At 38.5% G+C, this 16,248-nt stretch overlaps 1 protein-coding gene across 1 annotated transcript; it reads right to left on the bottom strand.

Moving 5' to 3' along the window:
* Positions 1 to 752: 752 nt before the first annotated feature.
* LOC108988420 lies at positions 753 to 15,993 on the bottom strand. The gene is made up of 18 exons (XM_018961684.2): positions 15,645 to 15,993; positions 15,063 to 15,284; positions 14,732 to 14,827; positions 14,081 to 14,133; positions 13,810 to 13,906; positions 13,245 to 13,318; positions 7,155 to 7,269; positions 5,981 to 6,091; positions 5,161 to 5,237; positions 4,232 to 4,298; positions 2,924 to 2,989; positions 2,514 to 2,621; positions 2,256 to 2,386; positions 2,012 to 2,078; positions 1,848 to 1,912; positions 1,624 to 1,717; positions 1,206 to 1,276; positions 753 to 1,104 (listed from the first exon to the last, which is right to left on the bottom strand). The coding sequence occupies exons 1-18, from the start codon at positions 15,771 to 15,773 to the stop codon at positions 753 to 755; spliced, it is 1,995 nt and encodes a 664-aa protein (XP_018817229.1). The 5' UTR covers positions 15,774 to 15,993.
* Between the last annotated feature and the right edge of the window lie 255 nt (positions 15,994 to 16,248).

Consider the following 16,248-nt stretch of genomic DNA (forward strand, 5'->3'; position numbering starts at 1 on the left):
TCCTCTCAACTTTTACAATCAATCTCCTCCTATGAGACCCAATTGTTAAGACATTTTCTACTTACCTCAATGGTCCAATCATAAGAAGATAGTAATTAAATTGTAATTTATATTTTATATTGGGAGCTAAACACTAATTTTGATAGTTTACTGATCATATTACAAGAGGAAAAGGATCATAAGTTGTGATGTATTCATAGAATATTGTAGATCATTACGAGAATAACTCTCACAACAATGAGAATATATAAGACGAGGTAGGGATACCATAGAAATAATTCTGAAACTTTAAATATTAAATCAAATAATCTATTATTTAATGATAAGATTAATACATGAGATATAAATATATAATACAAGAACATGATCAATCTCGAGACGTGTAATCTTTTTATATTTGTTTCACTTCAATGGCACTGTTGATCTCTGATCTTGATCAAGAGCTACATATTTTCGTAATATGCAAGAATTTGCTGATCATACAACTTCCACTATGAGTGCAGCAAATTAGGAAGGAGATTGGTGGGAAATAGCTCTTGCTCGGTTCAAATTTTCTGACATCTTTTAACATTAGTTTCCCGTGGAACGTTACGTTTGGTTTGTATCTATGTTCATCATCAAGATCAAACAACTTGTAGTACTGCTCCCATTTGACCTAAAAAATATATATTCTTCTGTGGGGGAAATGCTTTCTTTCTTGCCCCATGAAAAAGAGAATCATATAATATATTTCTTTTCCATCTTCTTGCAGGTCAGCTGCTTGTTTTTAGGTCCTGTTCAATAGCATCAAACTCCCAGTCACCAATCTCCTCTGCCAATTCATCTCCACTAAACTGACCAATTTCCAGCTCTACTTTTGTCGGCTCTGCCTCAGAGTCCAATGCATTCAGTCTCTTAGTCATGGCCTCATCTTGTTTCTCTTCCAAAGCCACAGTATTCTGTTTTGAGTCAAGGAATGGACTTTGATGGGGACCATTGCTGGATGGTGTCTCTAACTTTCGAGTTGGAGTCTCGATTTCTAATTTCGGTCTTGTAATTGATTCAAATTCTTCTTTTATTTTCTCCAGGTCATCAAACAGCTCTTTGACCTTCTGATCATCTTTTCTGGATGAGAAGTGTCCCAGGTGTTCTTTTTTAAGTGAGATGGATATTCGTATTGCAAGCGATTAGGAGGGGAACAAACATGATAAAGACTGCATGCATACCTAAAAATGCCTTCACTCTGATTGCAAAACTGCCTTTTCATTGTGTCCACAACACTTAAAGTGGTTACGAACTGGAGCAAACAAATAAACATGGAGAATCATGTATTTGTTAAGTAGACAAGAGGTCGAACTTCGTGAAACAAGATCCTACTAATCGTGGAAGGATATAAAATTTGACATCAGTATATTAACAACAAAGAGAAATGATAGTTGCAGTCGTGAGTATGCAAGTACCGTACAATCACTTTGAATAAATACAGGACCCACATGAAAAAATAATAATTTTTTAATAGTAGACTCCACTCTTTTTCAAAGCGACTACATGGCGCTTGCGCATTTCACGACTGTGTGTAGCATTACTAATTAACAAAACTAAGTAAGAGATTAGGGGGCGTGGGGAAAGGAAAGTCATGCATACCTTGGCTTCAATATTCAAATATTTTTCTTCAAGCTTTTTTCTTGGATTTGTCACTTTTGAACTTTCATCATCTATTCTAGGAGATATTTTGGACCTGATTCAGACAAACAATACTAGGCTTGGTTTAACTTAATATTTTTTTTTTTTTTTTTTTTTTTGTTAGTATGTTAAAGTAGGTTTTGAAAATTGAGTAACAAAATTTTAATATGAAGAGAACAAAATACCCTTGACTAGAACCCAAGTCGTCGACAAGTTTCCTGGTATGAGCTATGGAAGGCTTCAACATTTCCTAATTTTATATACACGATATATATGCTTGCTAATTAGAAAAGATACTGTGTCACCATGACAGATTAGAACAATCTTGCTGAGATGAATAAATGAATACCTTGTAAGTAGAGAGAAGATTAATAACCAGATTCACAAAGTTGTCTCCATATCTCTCCAGTTCACCACTTGAGCATGCAATAAGGAAAACACCACCAAATAAAAGAAATCATGTAAAAAATATGCAGGCACATGAAACATAGAACTGAAATTAGCAGATATTAATACAATGTTCTGAACTATGGTCTTCAAAACTATACTTATAAAAGGAATAAAAAAAGAGACCATATATCAAACATACATACTTGACCTGCATCTCCCGTTGCTCTGTATACAAGGTCTGGTGAACCCAGGTATCTTCCAGAAAAGTGACCCATGTATCGACAACATTTCTTTCTACTCGACAATAAGAAATGGATCTCAACAGCTCATCTTCCTACAATAGATCAATGTTTAAAGTACAAAATATCAGTGTAACGAGATGGATTTAGCCATTTTGAGCTATTTAAGTTTATATTTCTTTGAGTAATCTAAAGGAGATGATATGAGGAAAGCTATCATACCTTTGTTTTCAAGTGTGTAAGAATCTCACTACTTGCTTCATCAAAATTCTCTCTTTCTTCTCTCACATTGTTTAACCGTGCATTAGCAACAGCCAAAGAGTTCTTGACCTACAATAAATACTCATCTAATCAAATTAAAGAATAATGGAAAGACCCGGTGGAATTGATGTTGCGCGCGGGGGGAGGGTGGGGGGGAGAGGGGGGTGTTGAACTGACATTGGCAATTTGTTTCCTTGCAAGTTCAACAAACACATATATAGGTGGAATATGACACACTCAGCATACTTAAAGTAACCTTGAATGGATAATAAAATGAAAGAATATGCAGAACTAACATCAATGGAACATCTCCTAAAAACCTTCTTCACACTTGAGAAATAACAACATAATCAGGTAGAACAAAAAGTAACCTTTTTCAATTTAGCTTCAAGTTCATCTCTTTGCTTTTCAAGTTCTCCAATTTCCACCATCAGTTCCTGGAAATGCATAATAATTAATGTTAAAAGCCTTTGCAATGTAGTGGATCATATTCTGTTTTAAACTCCATTGCCAAAGAACTGTTCACTACATATCAGATAAGGATGGGAAACTTTTCAAGGGTATCAAATATGTTGGTTTTTCATTAATTAGTCAATAAAGATAGGGAGTCGCATAACCAAAAATCTGTCATTGGGGGCGCCATGCGAATACCATAACAATTATAATATATTATTATTGTATATAAACCCCAAGGGGTAGGTCCAAGTGGTGAAGGCCTTGGTCTTGGAGTATCACCCCCTTCAAGGTCCAAGGTTCAACACCTCATGGGTGTAAACAATCCTTTGGGGTCACACCCTTGGGTGAAAAGTCAGCGATTTAACTAATTCCGTGTAGAGAAACTTTCGAGGGTGCGGTGCACATGACCATGGTTTACTCTGCAGGGGTGAGTCCAAAGGACCCTGTCTTGGAGACGTTCCGGATATCTAAAGAAAAAAAGAAAAAATTATTGTATATAGCAAAACATATATTATCAAGATGTTTATCAACCTAGGAAGTCGCCCATGGTCCTTGGATGTATATTGCCCCATACTAAATGTAATGGATAGCCTCACAGACCTAGCTAGCTGCCTATCCTTCTTTCCCATGCCAAAAGGTGTCGTTTTCATTTTTCAAGCATACAGGCAAGCAAAGTTTCCTGCCAAAAGAAGTTGCACGTTTTTCATTGAATGGGTTTCCATTATTACCCCCCGCCCCCTCCCCAGCCCCCTTGATGGTTTTGCCACCCCCTCGCGCGGATGGGTTGCACATTTCTCGTTTCTCCACATCCACAATTTCAAAGTTCAATGAAACTAAAGGGAATGGAGAAAAATCAAACAGAGAAAACTAAAAGAACAAGATAAAAATTGAAGAGGACTCGAGAGGGAATGGTGAAAGGTTGCGCATTAAGCTTTGTTTAAGGGATGTTTTGGAATATGCATACATACACAGATATATATATATATATATGTATATATATATATAATAACAGAAAACGGATACACAAGCATAGAAAATTACTATGTACCACAGAAGCAAAGATGACTGGTATCATCATCTTATCACGAGATGTCATGTGCCGTTAAAATTATTTTAAGTACTAATAGTGCTTATCAATGGCATTGATATATTCCTGAAAGAGAGTCCCTTAAATCAATGCTTATTGATGAGGAAGAAACATTACTTCTTCAGTAGCAATTTACCTTCTCAAGCTGGGTAACTTCATTGGCTTTAGCCACACGAAAATTGAGAGCTTCTTCTTTCTGAGACCTATTTGAAATATATAAGTAAAGAATAAGAAACATTTAACTAAAGTGAAACACAAAGGGAAGGAGGTAAACAGAAAATTTCAGTGCAAGCAACAAAAAGGCTCATGAAAAGCCATTCTATTGTCAAAACTGCAACCTTTCCATGTCCAATTTTAACAAGGCAAAAAGTATATCTGAGAAGAAAAACTTCCTGACGTAAAGATCTTATTTATAGAGATAGGATTGTTTAATTGGGACACTGTTACAAGTTTGTGGCCCAAGTTACCTTGCATCAGACCCACACGGACTTAATTTCTCCCATGCAGGCATGTGACAAATCCATTATTTTAAAACTGATGTGGTATGCCTTTTTTCATTTCCCTTTCCACGTTTCTTCTTGGAGAGCAGTCTTAAGGTTGAGCATCACCACTTAGCAAGGCTCTTGAACATAAACTTCGTAACTTATTGAACCATGGCATTGGCAAGAAATTAGAGATGTTTTCTGTATTTACCCACAAGTGTGATGATGTCACATCCAGGTTTGTAGCATGAAGTCTGTTTCTACATTGATTTATTCTAGTTTTTTGCTCGAATTGGTAAAAGAGGGGATGCATAAAGATAATGAGATGCCTTATCCTATTTTGGCATATGTAACTTATGTTGTAACCCAATAAATTTAGTTACGGATGACAAATATTTCCCCTTTATTGTCTTAAAGAAACCATGGGCATCCCTTATCCTAAAAAAATATAAGTAAGCCATCACAACGCAAAAGCAAATCCATCCACTTATACATGCACTTGTAAGCATATGTGGCTATCCATACAAACACATACCAACTCAAGTAGGAAACTTAAAAGCAAGTTCTGAGGTACAATATGAACCTGTGGTCTAAAATCCGCTTTTCAGCTTTCGAGTTAGAGTTAGCCAGAGATTCCGATAATACTTTCAATTTATCAACCTGCACATATGGCATCTTCAACTATCAACCACAGAAAACTATGATAGAGTAATCATGAAGAATTTGCATAAAGCGAGCAAAGAGTTGCACAAACTATCAATAGTGAAATTTGAAATAAAAGTGCTAACGATGAGTTTAAAACCAATTGCATAATTCTATGATTTTAATTTATTTCCCAAACACACCAAAATGCATGAAAATGCCAGTATTAGACATGGATGACACATTTAGTCGGATATGTCTAGGAAGGAATAAAGACAGTAGCACGACCCTAATTCAGCCAACAAAGGGGAAGCATCAAGTATTCTTGAATTATAGGTATGACAGCCTGAAGTCAGTCTGAACCGATATTTCCATATCATGAACATAGAAAATTGTAGCTGCACCAGAAGAAGATACTATGGTAGTGCTACAGCACCAATGTCATAACATCTGTCACTCAGAGGCATGGTTAAGCTTATTGTATACCAGCCATCTATGAAATAGCATATGAAGAAAATTTATCAAAGATAATGCCGACAAATGAGTCAAATATTAGAAGCTTTCTTCACAGTTCTGTTCCTTCCATACAGAATCAATGTTGGTGCTTACCCAATACCAGAAAATAACTTCTGGCTGGGTTATTTGGGACACTTCATCTGTGCCCTAGGTAAGATAAATGAAAAACTAACCTATTATCGTTGGACTCAGTTGAGATCTTTCATCATACATAAAAAATAAAATAAAAAATAAAAAAATGAGACCTTTTCAGCATGAAGTGCTGGAGAATCACCAATGCTCAAGGACTTTTTCCTCAGTAAAAGTGCCTCCAACTGGAAACATAGTTGAATTTGTGCAATTGCTTCTTGTGGAGCCTGCAAGGAAACCAGAGATTCAGTTTCAATCATTTTTCACAAAATTATACTTGATTATCTGATTGAGAAGCAGCCTAGTGCTGCCCCAAGATTGCGAATTAAAATGGAAACTTCATAAAAAGATCTACGGGTGCCTTGAATGGTCAAGAAATCGAAGTTTAGCTTTACTTTCATTAAGAAAGACAGCTAAGATGCTCTTGCTTTCCTTTTTAAAGAGAAGTGAGCATTCATTGCAAAATGACTTCGGGGATGTTTTTTTTCATGAATGGTATAAAAATTATTATGAATAGTTGTGAAAACGTTTTTTGAAAATGTTTTGATAGAGTTTTAAAAAAGTGGTGCGACTAATTGAAAATACAGTTGGATGTCAAAATTTTAGGGAAAAATAATTTTTTCTTTTGTTAGTTGTAAGTTAAATACACTCCTAGTGTTTCTTACATTTACAACCTGATCCTTCACCCCATTCTCTTGAGGAGAGAAAGTACCATATAAGGCAAAGTTAATTAGCGATATGCTGAACTTAAAGTATTATAAGTTGAAAGAAAATTTTTAATTTTTCCTGGAATTTTATCATTGTATCATCTCAAACTTTTTTTTTATTGAGTTGAACTTCTGAAAAAAATAAACTATAAAACTTCTATATGAACTTTTTTTTTTCTTCATGTATTAATAAATTTGAAAAGTCAAATACAAACGCTATAGAAATTAAGGTAACTGTACAGTAGGAGTAGAAATGTCTCAACATTAAGGTAAAAATAACTATGTGCAGATACAAGGATTATTAGAGTCAAAGTTAATATTGACCGGATAGTTTACTAATCTAACCAAAAGTGTAATATTAATAATAATAATAACAAAAACAACAATAGAGACAATGGAAATTTCCCATTAAAATTGCAAAATGTTGCCTTTCTCCAATCATTTTTATATATCAAAGGTAAGGCATCACATCAAAATTGTCAAATGTGATATGCCTCCAATCATTTGTAGAAATGTTATATTTGACAAATTGCATCTGTTATGTCCATGTTGGTGTGTGTGAGATGAAGAAGATCAAGCTCACCTCTACCACTGCAGAAGTTGTTTCTTCATGAGATCTTTCACAACCTTCGCCTGGACACTGAGATGCATTCATTTTATCAAGTTTTTCCTTTAGAATACCAGCTTCAGCATCTATTCTGAGAGCAGACACCAGTTCACAAAAAGCAGCGGACAAAACATTAAAAGCTCCAATTACCATTTGTGTGATGATAAGCAACCATGAGTTGGGAAAGAAATTAAACTCAAGCATGATTTGAGAGTAGTTGCTAAAACATATATGCATGGTCACATATGACTCTAGCTATATACCACTTACTGATAGGAGAGCAAGGACCAATACTGAAGGGAAAGTATTCCAGAGGCAAACGGAAGAAAACACACCCTCCACATAAAATCCACAAAGTGGATATAATACACTATATCATTGGTGGAACATCAAAGAGTGAAGCACTACTTTGTCAAAGCTCAAGCAAGCAACAGTCATTTGACACATAAAATGGTATTGCAGATAAGCAAAGTTCCATCTCATCAAGGTTTAAAAATGTAGCCACAAAAGATCTGTTCCATAACTGCACGAGTAAACATGGTGCTACATGCTGATTCATCAGACTCATCAGAAATCAAGCATATAACAGTTTATTTTTTTTATATGTAAATAAGGTATATTACTCCAAGAATAGGCCTAGCCCAGTATATACAAAAAACAACCCTGACTAGGAGGGTGCAAGGGAAACAAGAAAATCATGAAGGGCCATGCCATTGAAATCAACAGCATAGGACCAAGTATGTAAAGTGGTATAAAATAGAGCTATAAGTTCCTCTAGCAATCTCTCCTTGTCCTCAAACGTCCGTGCATTACATTCCTGCCATAGACACCACATGACACACATAGGAATCATTTTCCAAACTGCTGAAATCTGATGTACCCCTCCCATACTTGGCCAACTAGTCAAGGCTGCCACCATAGTCTCTGGCATAACCCAACCCAACTCTACTCTACCCAGCACCCCATCCCATAAAGCCCGTGCTATGTCACAATGTAACAATAGATGATCCACTGACTCGCCCCCTCCCCTACACATACAACACCAATTTGCTATAATAATTATCCGCTTCCTCAAATTATCGGTTGTGAGAATCTTGCCCAAAGATGTTGTCCATACGAAAAAAGCTACTTTGGGAGACGCCTTATGTCTCCATATCCTCCTCCAAGGGAACCGAATGTTGGGATTTTGGATAAAAGCCTTATAAAATGAACGAACTGAAAAAACACCTTTCTTGTCGGGTACCCACCACAATCCATCTTCTTGTACATTGCTTGGTTTCACGGAGTATAGAAGACTAAAAATTAGCAAAACTGTTCATCTCCCAATCTTGCACAGCCCTACTAAAACTAATATTCCAATGAAGTTGCTCTCCCGATATTCACATAATCTCCACTATTGAAGCCTCTTTGACACTAGCAATTTGGAATAAGGAGGGAAATGCATCTTGTATAGCAGTATCTCCACACCAAATATCTTTCCAGAATTTAATCATGGATCCATTGCTCATTAGAAGACGATTGTGATGAAGAAAGACCATCCATCCTCTTCTAATATGTTTCCACAACCCCACTCCATCAACTCCTCTAACTTCTTTAGTGCACCATCCCCCCCATATACCACCATATTTGCACCCAATCACCCCTCTCCATAAGGCTTCTGGCTCCTTATTGTATCTCCACAACCATTTGTCAAGTAACGCCCGATTGAAAGTCCTCACATTTCTAATACCCAGACCGCCGTTGGATATTGGGCGACATACCGTTTCCAACTTAACCAGATGAAATTTAAACTCCTCCCCCAGACCGCCCCACAAGAAGTCACGTTGGAGTTTCTCAATCCGGCCTACCACACTTGCAAGTATAAAAAAAAGAGATAGAAAGTAAGTAGGTAAGTTAGAGAGTGTATTCTTAATCAAAGTAAGCCTACCACTTTTTGACAGGTACAATCTCTTCCAACACGCTAATCTCTTCTCCATTTTCTCAATCACTAGCTCCCATACAGCAGACATCCTTGCACCAACCCCCAACGGAAGACCCAAATACTTCAAAGGTAGAGAGGCAACCTTACAACCCAACTCATGAGCCAATTGCCGTGCATTAGACACCGCACCGATTAGCACCAATTCGGACTTATCAAAATTCACTTTTAAACCAAACACTGCTTCAAAACACAGTAGCAACACCTTTACAGCCCGCGCCTGATTCCAATCTGGATCACAAAATACAAGCGTGTCATTTGCAAATAATAAGTGAGATATGTTAATAATGCCCCTATCCGGGGTTCCAACCAAAAATCCTTCCACGAAGCCATGATGGGTCAAAACTGAGATCATCCTGCCCAATCCCTCCATCACAATAACAAATTGTAGAGGCGACACCGGATCGCCTTGTCTTAGGCCTCGCAAACTATGAAAGAAACTCGCCAGACTACCATTAATCAACACAGAGAATTTGACCGTTGAGATACACCACCGGATCCATGACCGCCACCTCTCTCCAAACCCACATCTCCCAAGCAGATCGAGAAGGGAAGCCTAGTTAATATGATCATACGCCTTTTCCATATCTAACTTGCATATGATCCTTGTGGAGCCTGCCTTAATTCTACTGTCTAAACATTCATTAGCAATAAGGACCACATCAAATATTTGCCTACCTTTAACAAAAGCATTTTGGGGCTTGGTGATAATCTTCCCCACCACCTCACTAAGGCGGTTGGCTAACACTTTGGAAATGATCTTATACACCACTCCCACTAAACTAATGGGGCAATGCTCAGTTATCTCGCTTGCCCCCACATTATTAGGGATCAATGCAAGGAATGTAGAATTTAAGCTTTTCTCAAATTTTCCAACCACAAAGAGCTCTTGAAACACCTTCATGATATCTTCCTTAACAACATCCCAACAATCTTGGAAGAAGCCCATGGAGAAGCCATCCGGCCCCGGCGCCTTGTCCTTGGACATTTTCTGCATCACTTCCGCCACCTCCTCTTCCTCAAAAGCCCTCTCCAATCGAGATATCACTCGTTCCAATGGCATCAAAAACCAAACCATCAAGGAACGGCCGCCAACACATTGGTTCAGTTAGGAGTTGCTCATAGAAACCAACTATGTGATCCTATATAACCTGTTCTTCTCTACACTCCACACCATCAATCTTCAGCATCTCAATATTATTGTTCCTCCTATGAGAATTTGCAACACAATGAAAGAACTTGGTGCTTCGGTATCCTTCCCTGAGCCACAAGACTCTTGATTTTTGACGCCAAGAAATCTCTTCTAGCAGAGATAATTCTCTCAAGCTCCTCACCCAACAAAGACTTTCGAGCTACTTCATCTTGGTTAAGGGGTCTAGCCTCTTGCATCCACTCAATTTCTTGAATCTCCATCAATTTACCTTTCTTGTTTGCGCCTACATCACCAAAAGATTGCACATTCCATAGTTTCAAATCTCTTTTTAGCGCTTTCAATTTACTTGCAAGGACAAAACTAGGCTGGAACTGGTACGAAGACCACCATTACCTTACTCTTTCAACGAAGCCTTCAGATTTTAACCACATATTTTTGAATTTAAAATACCTTCAACCGCCTCGGATACCACCACAATCAAGCAGGATAGGCCAATGGTCCGAGCTAATACGCGGCAAACACTTTTGCCAAACGTCTGGAAAGTGGCTCTCCCACGCAGGAGAAATGAGAAAGCGATCCAGTCGTGACCAAGTTTGATTATTAGCCCACGAGGCGAAGCCACCAGCTAATGGCAAATCTACCAAACTCAAATCCGAGATGCACTCAGAGAACTCTATCATAGCTGGCCGCCCTCTTATATTACCGGAAGACTCACTTGGAAATCTAGTGACATTAAAATCTCCCCCTATACACCATGGGAGGTTCCACCAACTGTGAATTCCCGCCAGTTCTTCCCACAAACATACTCCGATACTGTCTAGATTTGGACCATAAACGCCTGCAAAGGCCCATAAAAAATTATCTGACACACTCTTAAAAGAGCATGCGACCGTGTATCTCTCTATATACTCCTCCATTTTCTCCACCACCCTTTGATCCCACATCACAACCACTCCTCCAGACGCCCCATCAGAAGCTAAATGAACCTAGTCCACATGAGCTCCACTCCACAAACTTCTCACAATTCCCCTATTGATCAACTTCAACTTAGTCTCCTGTAAATACACAATGTCCGCCTTCCAATCACGAAGCAAATTTCTAATCCGAAGACGTTTATTGGCCTCGTTGAGCCTACAGACATTCCACAACACAATTTTGGGCATCATGGAGAAAAGGCCAGCCCCTTCCCTTTCGGCTTGCCTCCACTGGAGCTACCCTCAGTGTTCAGCGACCATGTCAACCTTTTAAACTCCCGTTGTTTTTTCGAAGCATTCTTCTGATGTTGTTTGTGCCCCGCTTTGATGGCCGCTAGCAAGGCCATAAATTGATCTTCGTATCCTTTATTTCACTCCCACAATTTTCTATATTTCTATAACCTTATCAAAAACCCAGTCCGAGACTCTGGACTGGGATGGGAATAAAAAATTCAAAGGGGTCGGATCCTTGCTAACCCCTGAAAAATCTCAGGTCTTCTCCACCACCGAGGATTCTGTCAAACCTAAATAATCACTCAAAGTCAGTGTATTTTCTTCATTTGAAATCACCCCTTAACAGAATCATATTGGGACAAACCCATCTCAGAATCCGAAAGCTCCCCATCCCTCACGTCCACCTCAGAGTCCACAAGAAAACCCTCAAAGTGGTTCGCCGGTGTCCCCCTCCCCTCCCCTTTTTTTATCGGCACTATCTGTTGCTCCAAGGATGGAGAAAACCCTCCCCCACGAGTCGCAACAACCATCGCGGCACCCAAACCTTCATTCCGAGCACCCCAAACTTGAGGATCGTCGTTGGAGAGTGCCACCGTCATCATCGGCACTTTCTGTTGACCCCCCGACGGCGACGGGTGAAGCCCTAGGGCTTTCTCGTGCCAACTGGGCCCTGTGCTGAGGCCCAACCTCAGTTCTATGAGCCCGTAAACTTCCCTTTCGGCCCAACCTTCCTTCAAATAGAACCCACATTTTTATTACTCTAGTGGGCCAATCCCTTTACGCTAGGCTGATGAGAATTCAATAACAAGCCCGGCTCCTCATTCTCCATCTCCTTGTGAATGCCTGTATCCTTATTACACCCGACCATTACCCTCAACTCCCTAAGTTCCTTCTGCAAATACCATATTTGGCTCTTCCATCACCCAACGCACATCCCTCTCCATCTCCCTGCCACCATCTGCAAAACGTACACCTAGTGGAGCTCGAGGCATGCGTCTGTCAGAGTTCCAGTCCCCGTCTCGCTCCCCATACGCTACAAGTGCCTCCTTGTACAACCGTGCCATCTCCACCTTCGGCCTCACCTGAGTACCGACAGTAGGAGCACCCTTTGCTCTCCTCACCTGCAACATCTCTCCCAATGCCTCCTTCAACCTTTTCCACCCTCTCCCTCCCTCCCCTTCCAGAATGATGATGAAGTTTCTCCTTCACCCCTCCCTATATTCTGCCACCCTCACAAAACAACCTCGGCTATTGGAGCATCTCTATGCAAGATAACTGCAATAACCCTCTCTAATGGAGCTGTAAAACTACTTCTCCCCACTGAAGCAGACCTCCAACGCCTTGACCAACCACTGCACAGTTCTATGTTCCACCAGTAGTTCCTGCTTCCTGCTCCACCCCCTCTCTATTATACGAAATAACCCACCTTCATTGCTAAGAGTGAATAATTTCGATTCAATCCCCACCACTCTAAAGAATCCCATCACAACCAACTCAAACTTGCACTAGCAAGATCATTAGTTTCAACAAGGAAAAATATCGCAATGTGTATGGAGAGGGCACACTCTCTCTCTCTCTCTCTCATACTATACACTTAGGACACAATTGAACTCATTTATATAACAGTTTATTCCATGCATAATTAATATCTGCAACTGGATATAAACTAAAGTGCAGAATCATCACAGCCCTGACTTTCAGCTATATAAAGCAAGTTCCAAAACTACCTTTCAAGATCAGCATTCATTTTCAACCCTGTAATTGCACCTTGAGCATATTGCAGCAACTCTTCTCGCTTAACCTAAGAACAAGAAAACAAATGGAAAGGATGAATGGAGAGATGCATATACGCAAACATATTCAGCTCTAGTGTCATTGTAAAATGTAAACAACATCAAACATTTTATCTGTGGTGCACAATAATGATGCTAAATAGGCAAGCCTGGCAACATTTTGAGTGCTCTGTAAAAAAAGATAACTAGTACTGACAAATCAAATAGAACAATGGCCAGAATCGGATCCAATGAAAATAATATTTTCTATGTACAGAAAGAAAATCTATGTCAATCTGCAATTGAAAATATCAATGCTTTTCCATCACCAATGACAATAACTTAAATTTATAAAGCTTCTTCAAACTCCTAGTGAAGAACTTCTACAAATTAAATTGTGCCAGCATCTCTATGATATGATAATGAGTTCATGCGTATGTTCCTCATGATAGTCAGGGGCCTAATGCTTATGCAATTTCTATGTAAATAGATGTCCTGGGCATGCATCTAATGTCTTTACCAGTACTTCATCTTGGTAGCCTGAGAATGCTTTCGCCAAATCCTGTACACTGCTCATTATTGCATTGTGAACTTCCTTTCCTCCTGAAAGACAGAGCCTGTACAAACCATACCACAAGAAAGTTTATATCTAAGTCAAATAATACTAGGCTGAAATATGTGCTAATCATCTTTTTTTCCAAGAATGTGATTTCAAGGGAAAAAAAAAAAAAGAATAGGCCAAAGCGCTGTAATCAGACATTATAAGAAAATTGGAAGATATAAAAAGTCACCGATATATCTCCAGAAGTAGTGAAACTTCCTCCTCGTTTGGTGCTTCAAGAATCTGATTCATACAAAAGAGTTAACCTGCGGTTAAACTCCATGGATCAGCAAATACAAAACCAGCAATGTTAATAACAATGACACTAAAATTAGAGGTAAGGTAGGAAGAGAAAAAGTATCACAAAGCCACAAATTTCTACTAGCCTAACACCCAAAAATTTAATAATAATTTAAAAAGAATCATCAAGTAGTAAGATCTTATTTTCCTCAACTATAAATCAGAAAAACTTCATATGTACTTCGAATATGTCCCTACACAGTACAAGTGTTATTAAAACATAAACAAGAGGGTTCCACTTGATCAGCAGAGAACATCCACATTCCAGGTGAACTTTCTCCTTTGGGATACGATACTACAATACCCATTTATTTAGTAAATTAAACACCTCCTTCAAGATCCATATGTGCTATCGATTTTAAACCTATAATCCTAACTTCACCACCTCCACTCAAGAGAAAGGGAGAAGTACCATTATAGAAACGTATAATCCTTTCTTGTCAATGGGCATCTAGTGTGGGCTAGTTGAAGATTTCGAAGACTGAACCATTGAAAATCTTCAAAATTCTTATGGGAAGCATCGATGTGTTGTTCGACTTACCATGGACAACGTTATACCTTCAAGAGCTTGGCTTTGAAGAAAGGCATCACGAAAATTCCTAAGTTCACCACCCATGTCAGAGTCAACATAATAAACCTGTTCACCATTATATGACAATTAAGAAAAAAATAGCTTAAAAAATACAGTGCAAAACGCACAATGTGACCAAAAATAAATCTTATATGAAAAACCACAATAGTCAAACTGAAACACCCACCGCTTAGGAAAAACCAGCTAATGGTGCTCCCTAAAAATTTCTCACAACCAACAAAACATTCACATATACCCAAAAGAGAGACAAAATAAGATCCAAAACCGGTTTGCTTCTCACCAAAGCAGCTTTTCTTGGAGAGTCATTAGATTCATCAGAAGCAAGCTGTTCTTCGGGACTTTTTTCTATGTCCTCTCCAGAAACCACGGATAGACTCTCTATTTCTTTAAGGGCCACCAACCACCTTCTTAGTAATTGAACTCTCTCTGTCCCCCTACACGACACAGAAACCTCTTCCAATCGTTTCATGGTGAGCTTAAAGCTTTTCAAATTCCCAGGACCCTGATCGAGAACTTCAAAATAAATCTCAAAAATACAAGAGAATAAAATCATATGGCATAAAAAATTAAAACACCAACAACAACAACAACAATGTGGGAACATGACACATGAGCCAGCATTGCTTCTAATTAACTAATTTCCAGTATTGGAATAATAATGACAATAATAATAATAAGGACAACAAAAGGATATTAATGCAAAACCCCAGCCGGCAGCCGAGAGATATAGGAAACAAATAAGCTAAAATTGAAATTTATATTGCATGATAGCAGAACGTATGTCAAAATAATTTTAAATTTACAAACAATAGTATGTGGAATGAGAATTATTATAAGGATGAATAATAAGAAGAAGAATCACAATGCGGTCATGGATGATCTTGACGCCCTCGGAGACGGCATAGCCGGCGTAGTTGCGGACGGTGCGAGTGAAGTTGTTCCGGCCCCCAGCTTCCACTGCTTTGTTCACCGCTGTTCTTATCCACGACATTGTTATCGCCTGTCTCTTTGTGTTGACACCACTTTTTCAGGCAAAATGTAGGATGGTACGAGAATCTGAGAATGGAAGCTATCTGGGAATTAGACAGTATATATATTAAGGATGAAACAAATTTTCATATTCGTTTTTTGTTATAAATATTGTCGTGGACTTTGTTGTTAGAAAGAGCCAGTTGGATCGAGAGAAATGGTCGGGGATGGAAGAAGAAGAAGTCAACAGCTTTATTCAGCGCGCCGGTGCAGTGAACGTTTGTATTTTTCTTTACTTTTATTAGTTCATTTCGATTCCCATGCCTCTCCTTTCGCTTCCTAACTTCATTTCTCCATTCTCATTCTCTTTCTCTCTCTCTCTCTTTCTCTTTCAAGTCCAAACATTTTTCTTCTTTAAATTCCTAAATAATTTGTTATCTATTAAAAAAAAATTATTTTATATCTAACGATAAAATAAGATAATCTATTAATAGTAA

This window comes from Juglans regia, chromosome 4 (genome assembly GCF_001411555.2).
Source record: "Juglans regia cultivar Chandler chromosome 4, Walnut 2.0, whole genome shotgun sequence".
NCBI lineage: Eukaryota > Viridiplantae > Streptophyta > Magnoliopsida > Fagales > Juglandaceae > Juglans > Juglans regia.

Coding starts and splice junctions, on each gene's coding strand:
- LOC108988420 (XM_018961684.2), bottom strand. CDS start 15,773: ATGTCGTGGATAAGAACAGCGGTGAACAAAGCAGTGGAAGCTGGGGGC. Junction 7,270..13,244: donor ATGAATGCTGATCTTGAAAG/GTAGTTTTGGAA, acceptor GTCTGCTCTCAG/AATAGATGCTGAAGCTGGTA. Junction 6,092..7,154: donor CAACTTCTGCAGTGGTAGAG/GTGAGCTTGATC, acceptor GTTTCCTTGCAG/GCTCCACAAGAAGCAATTGC.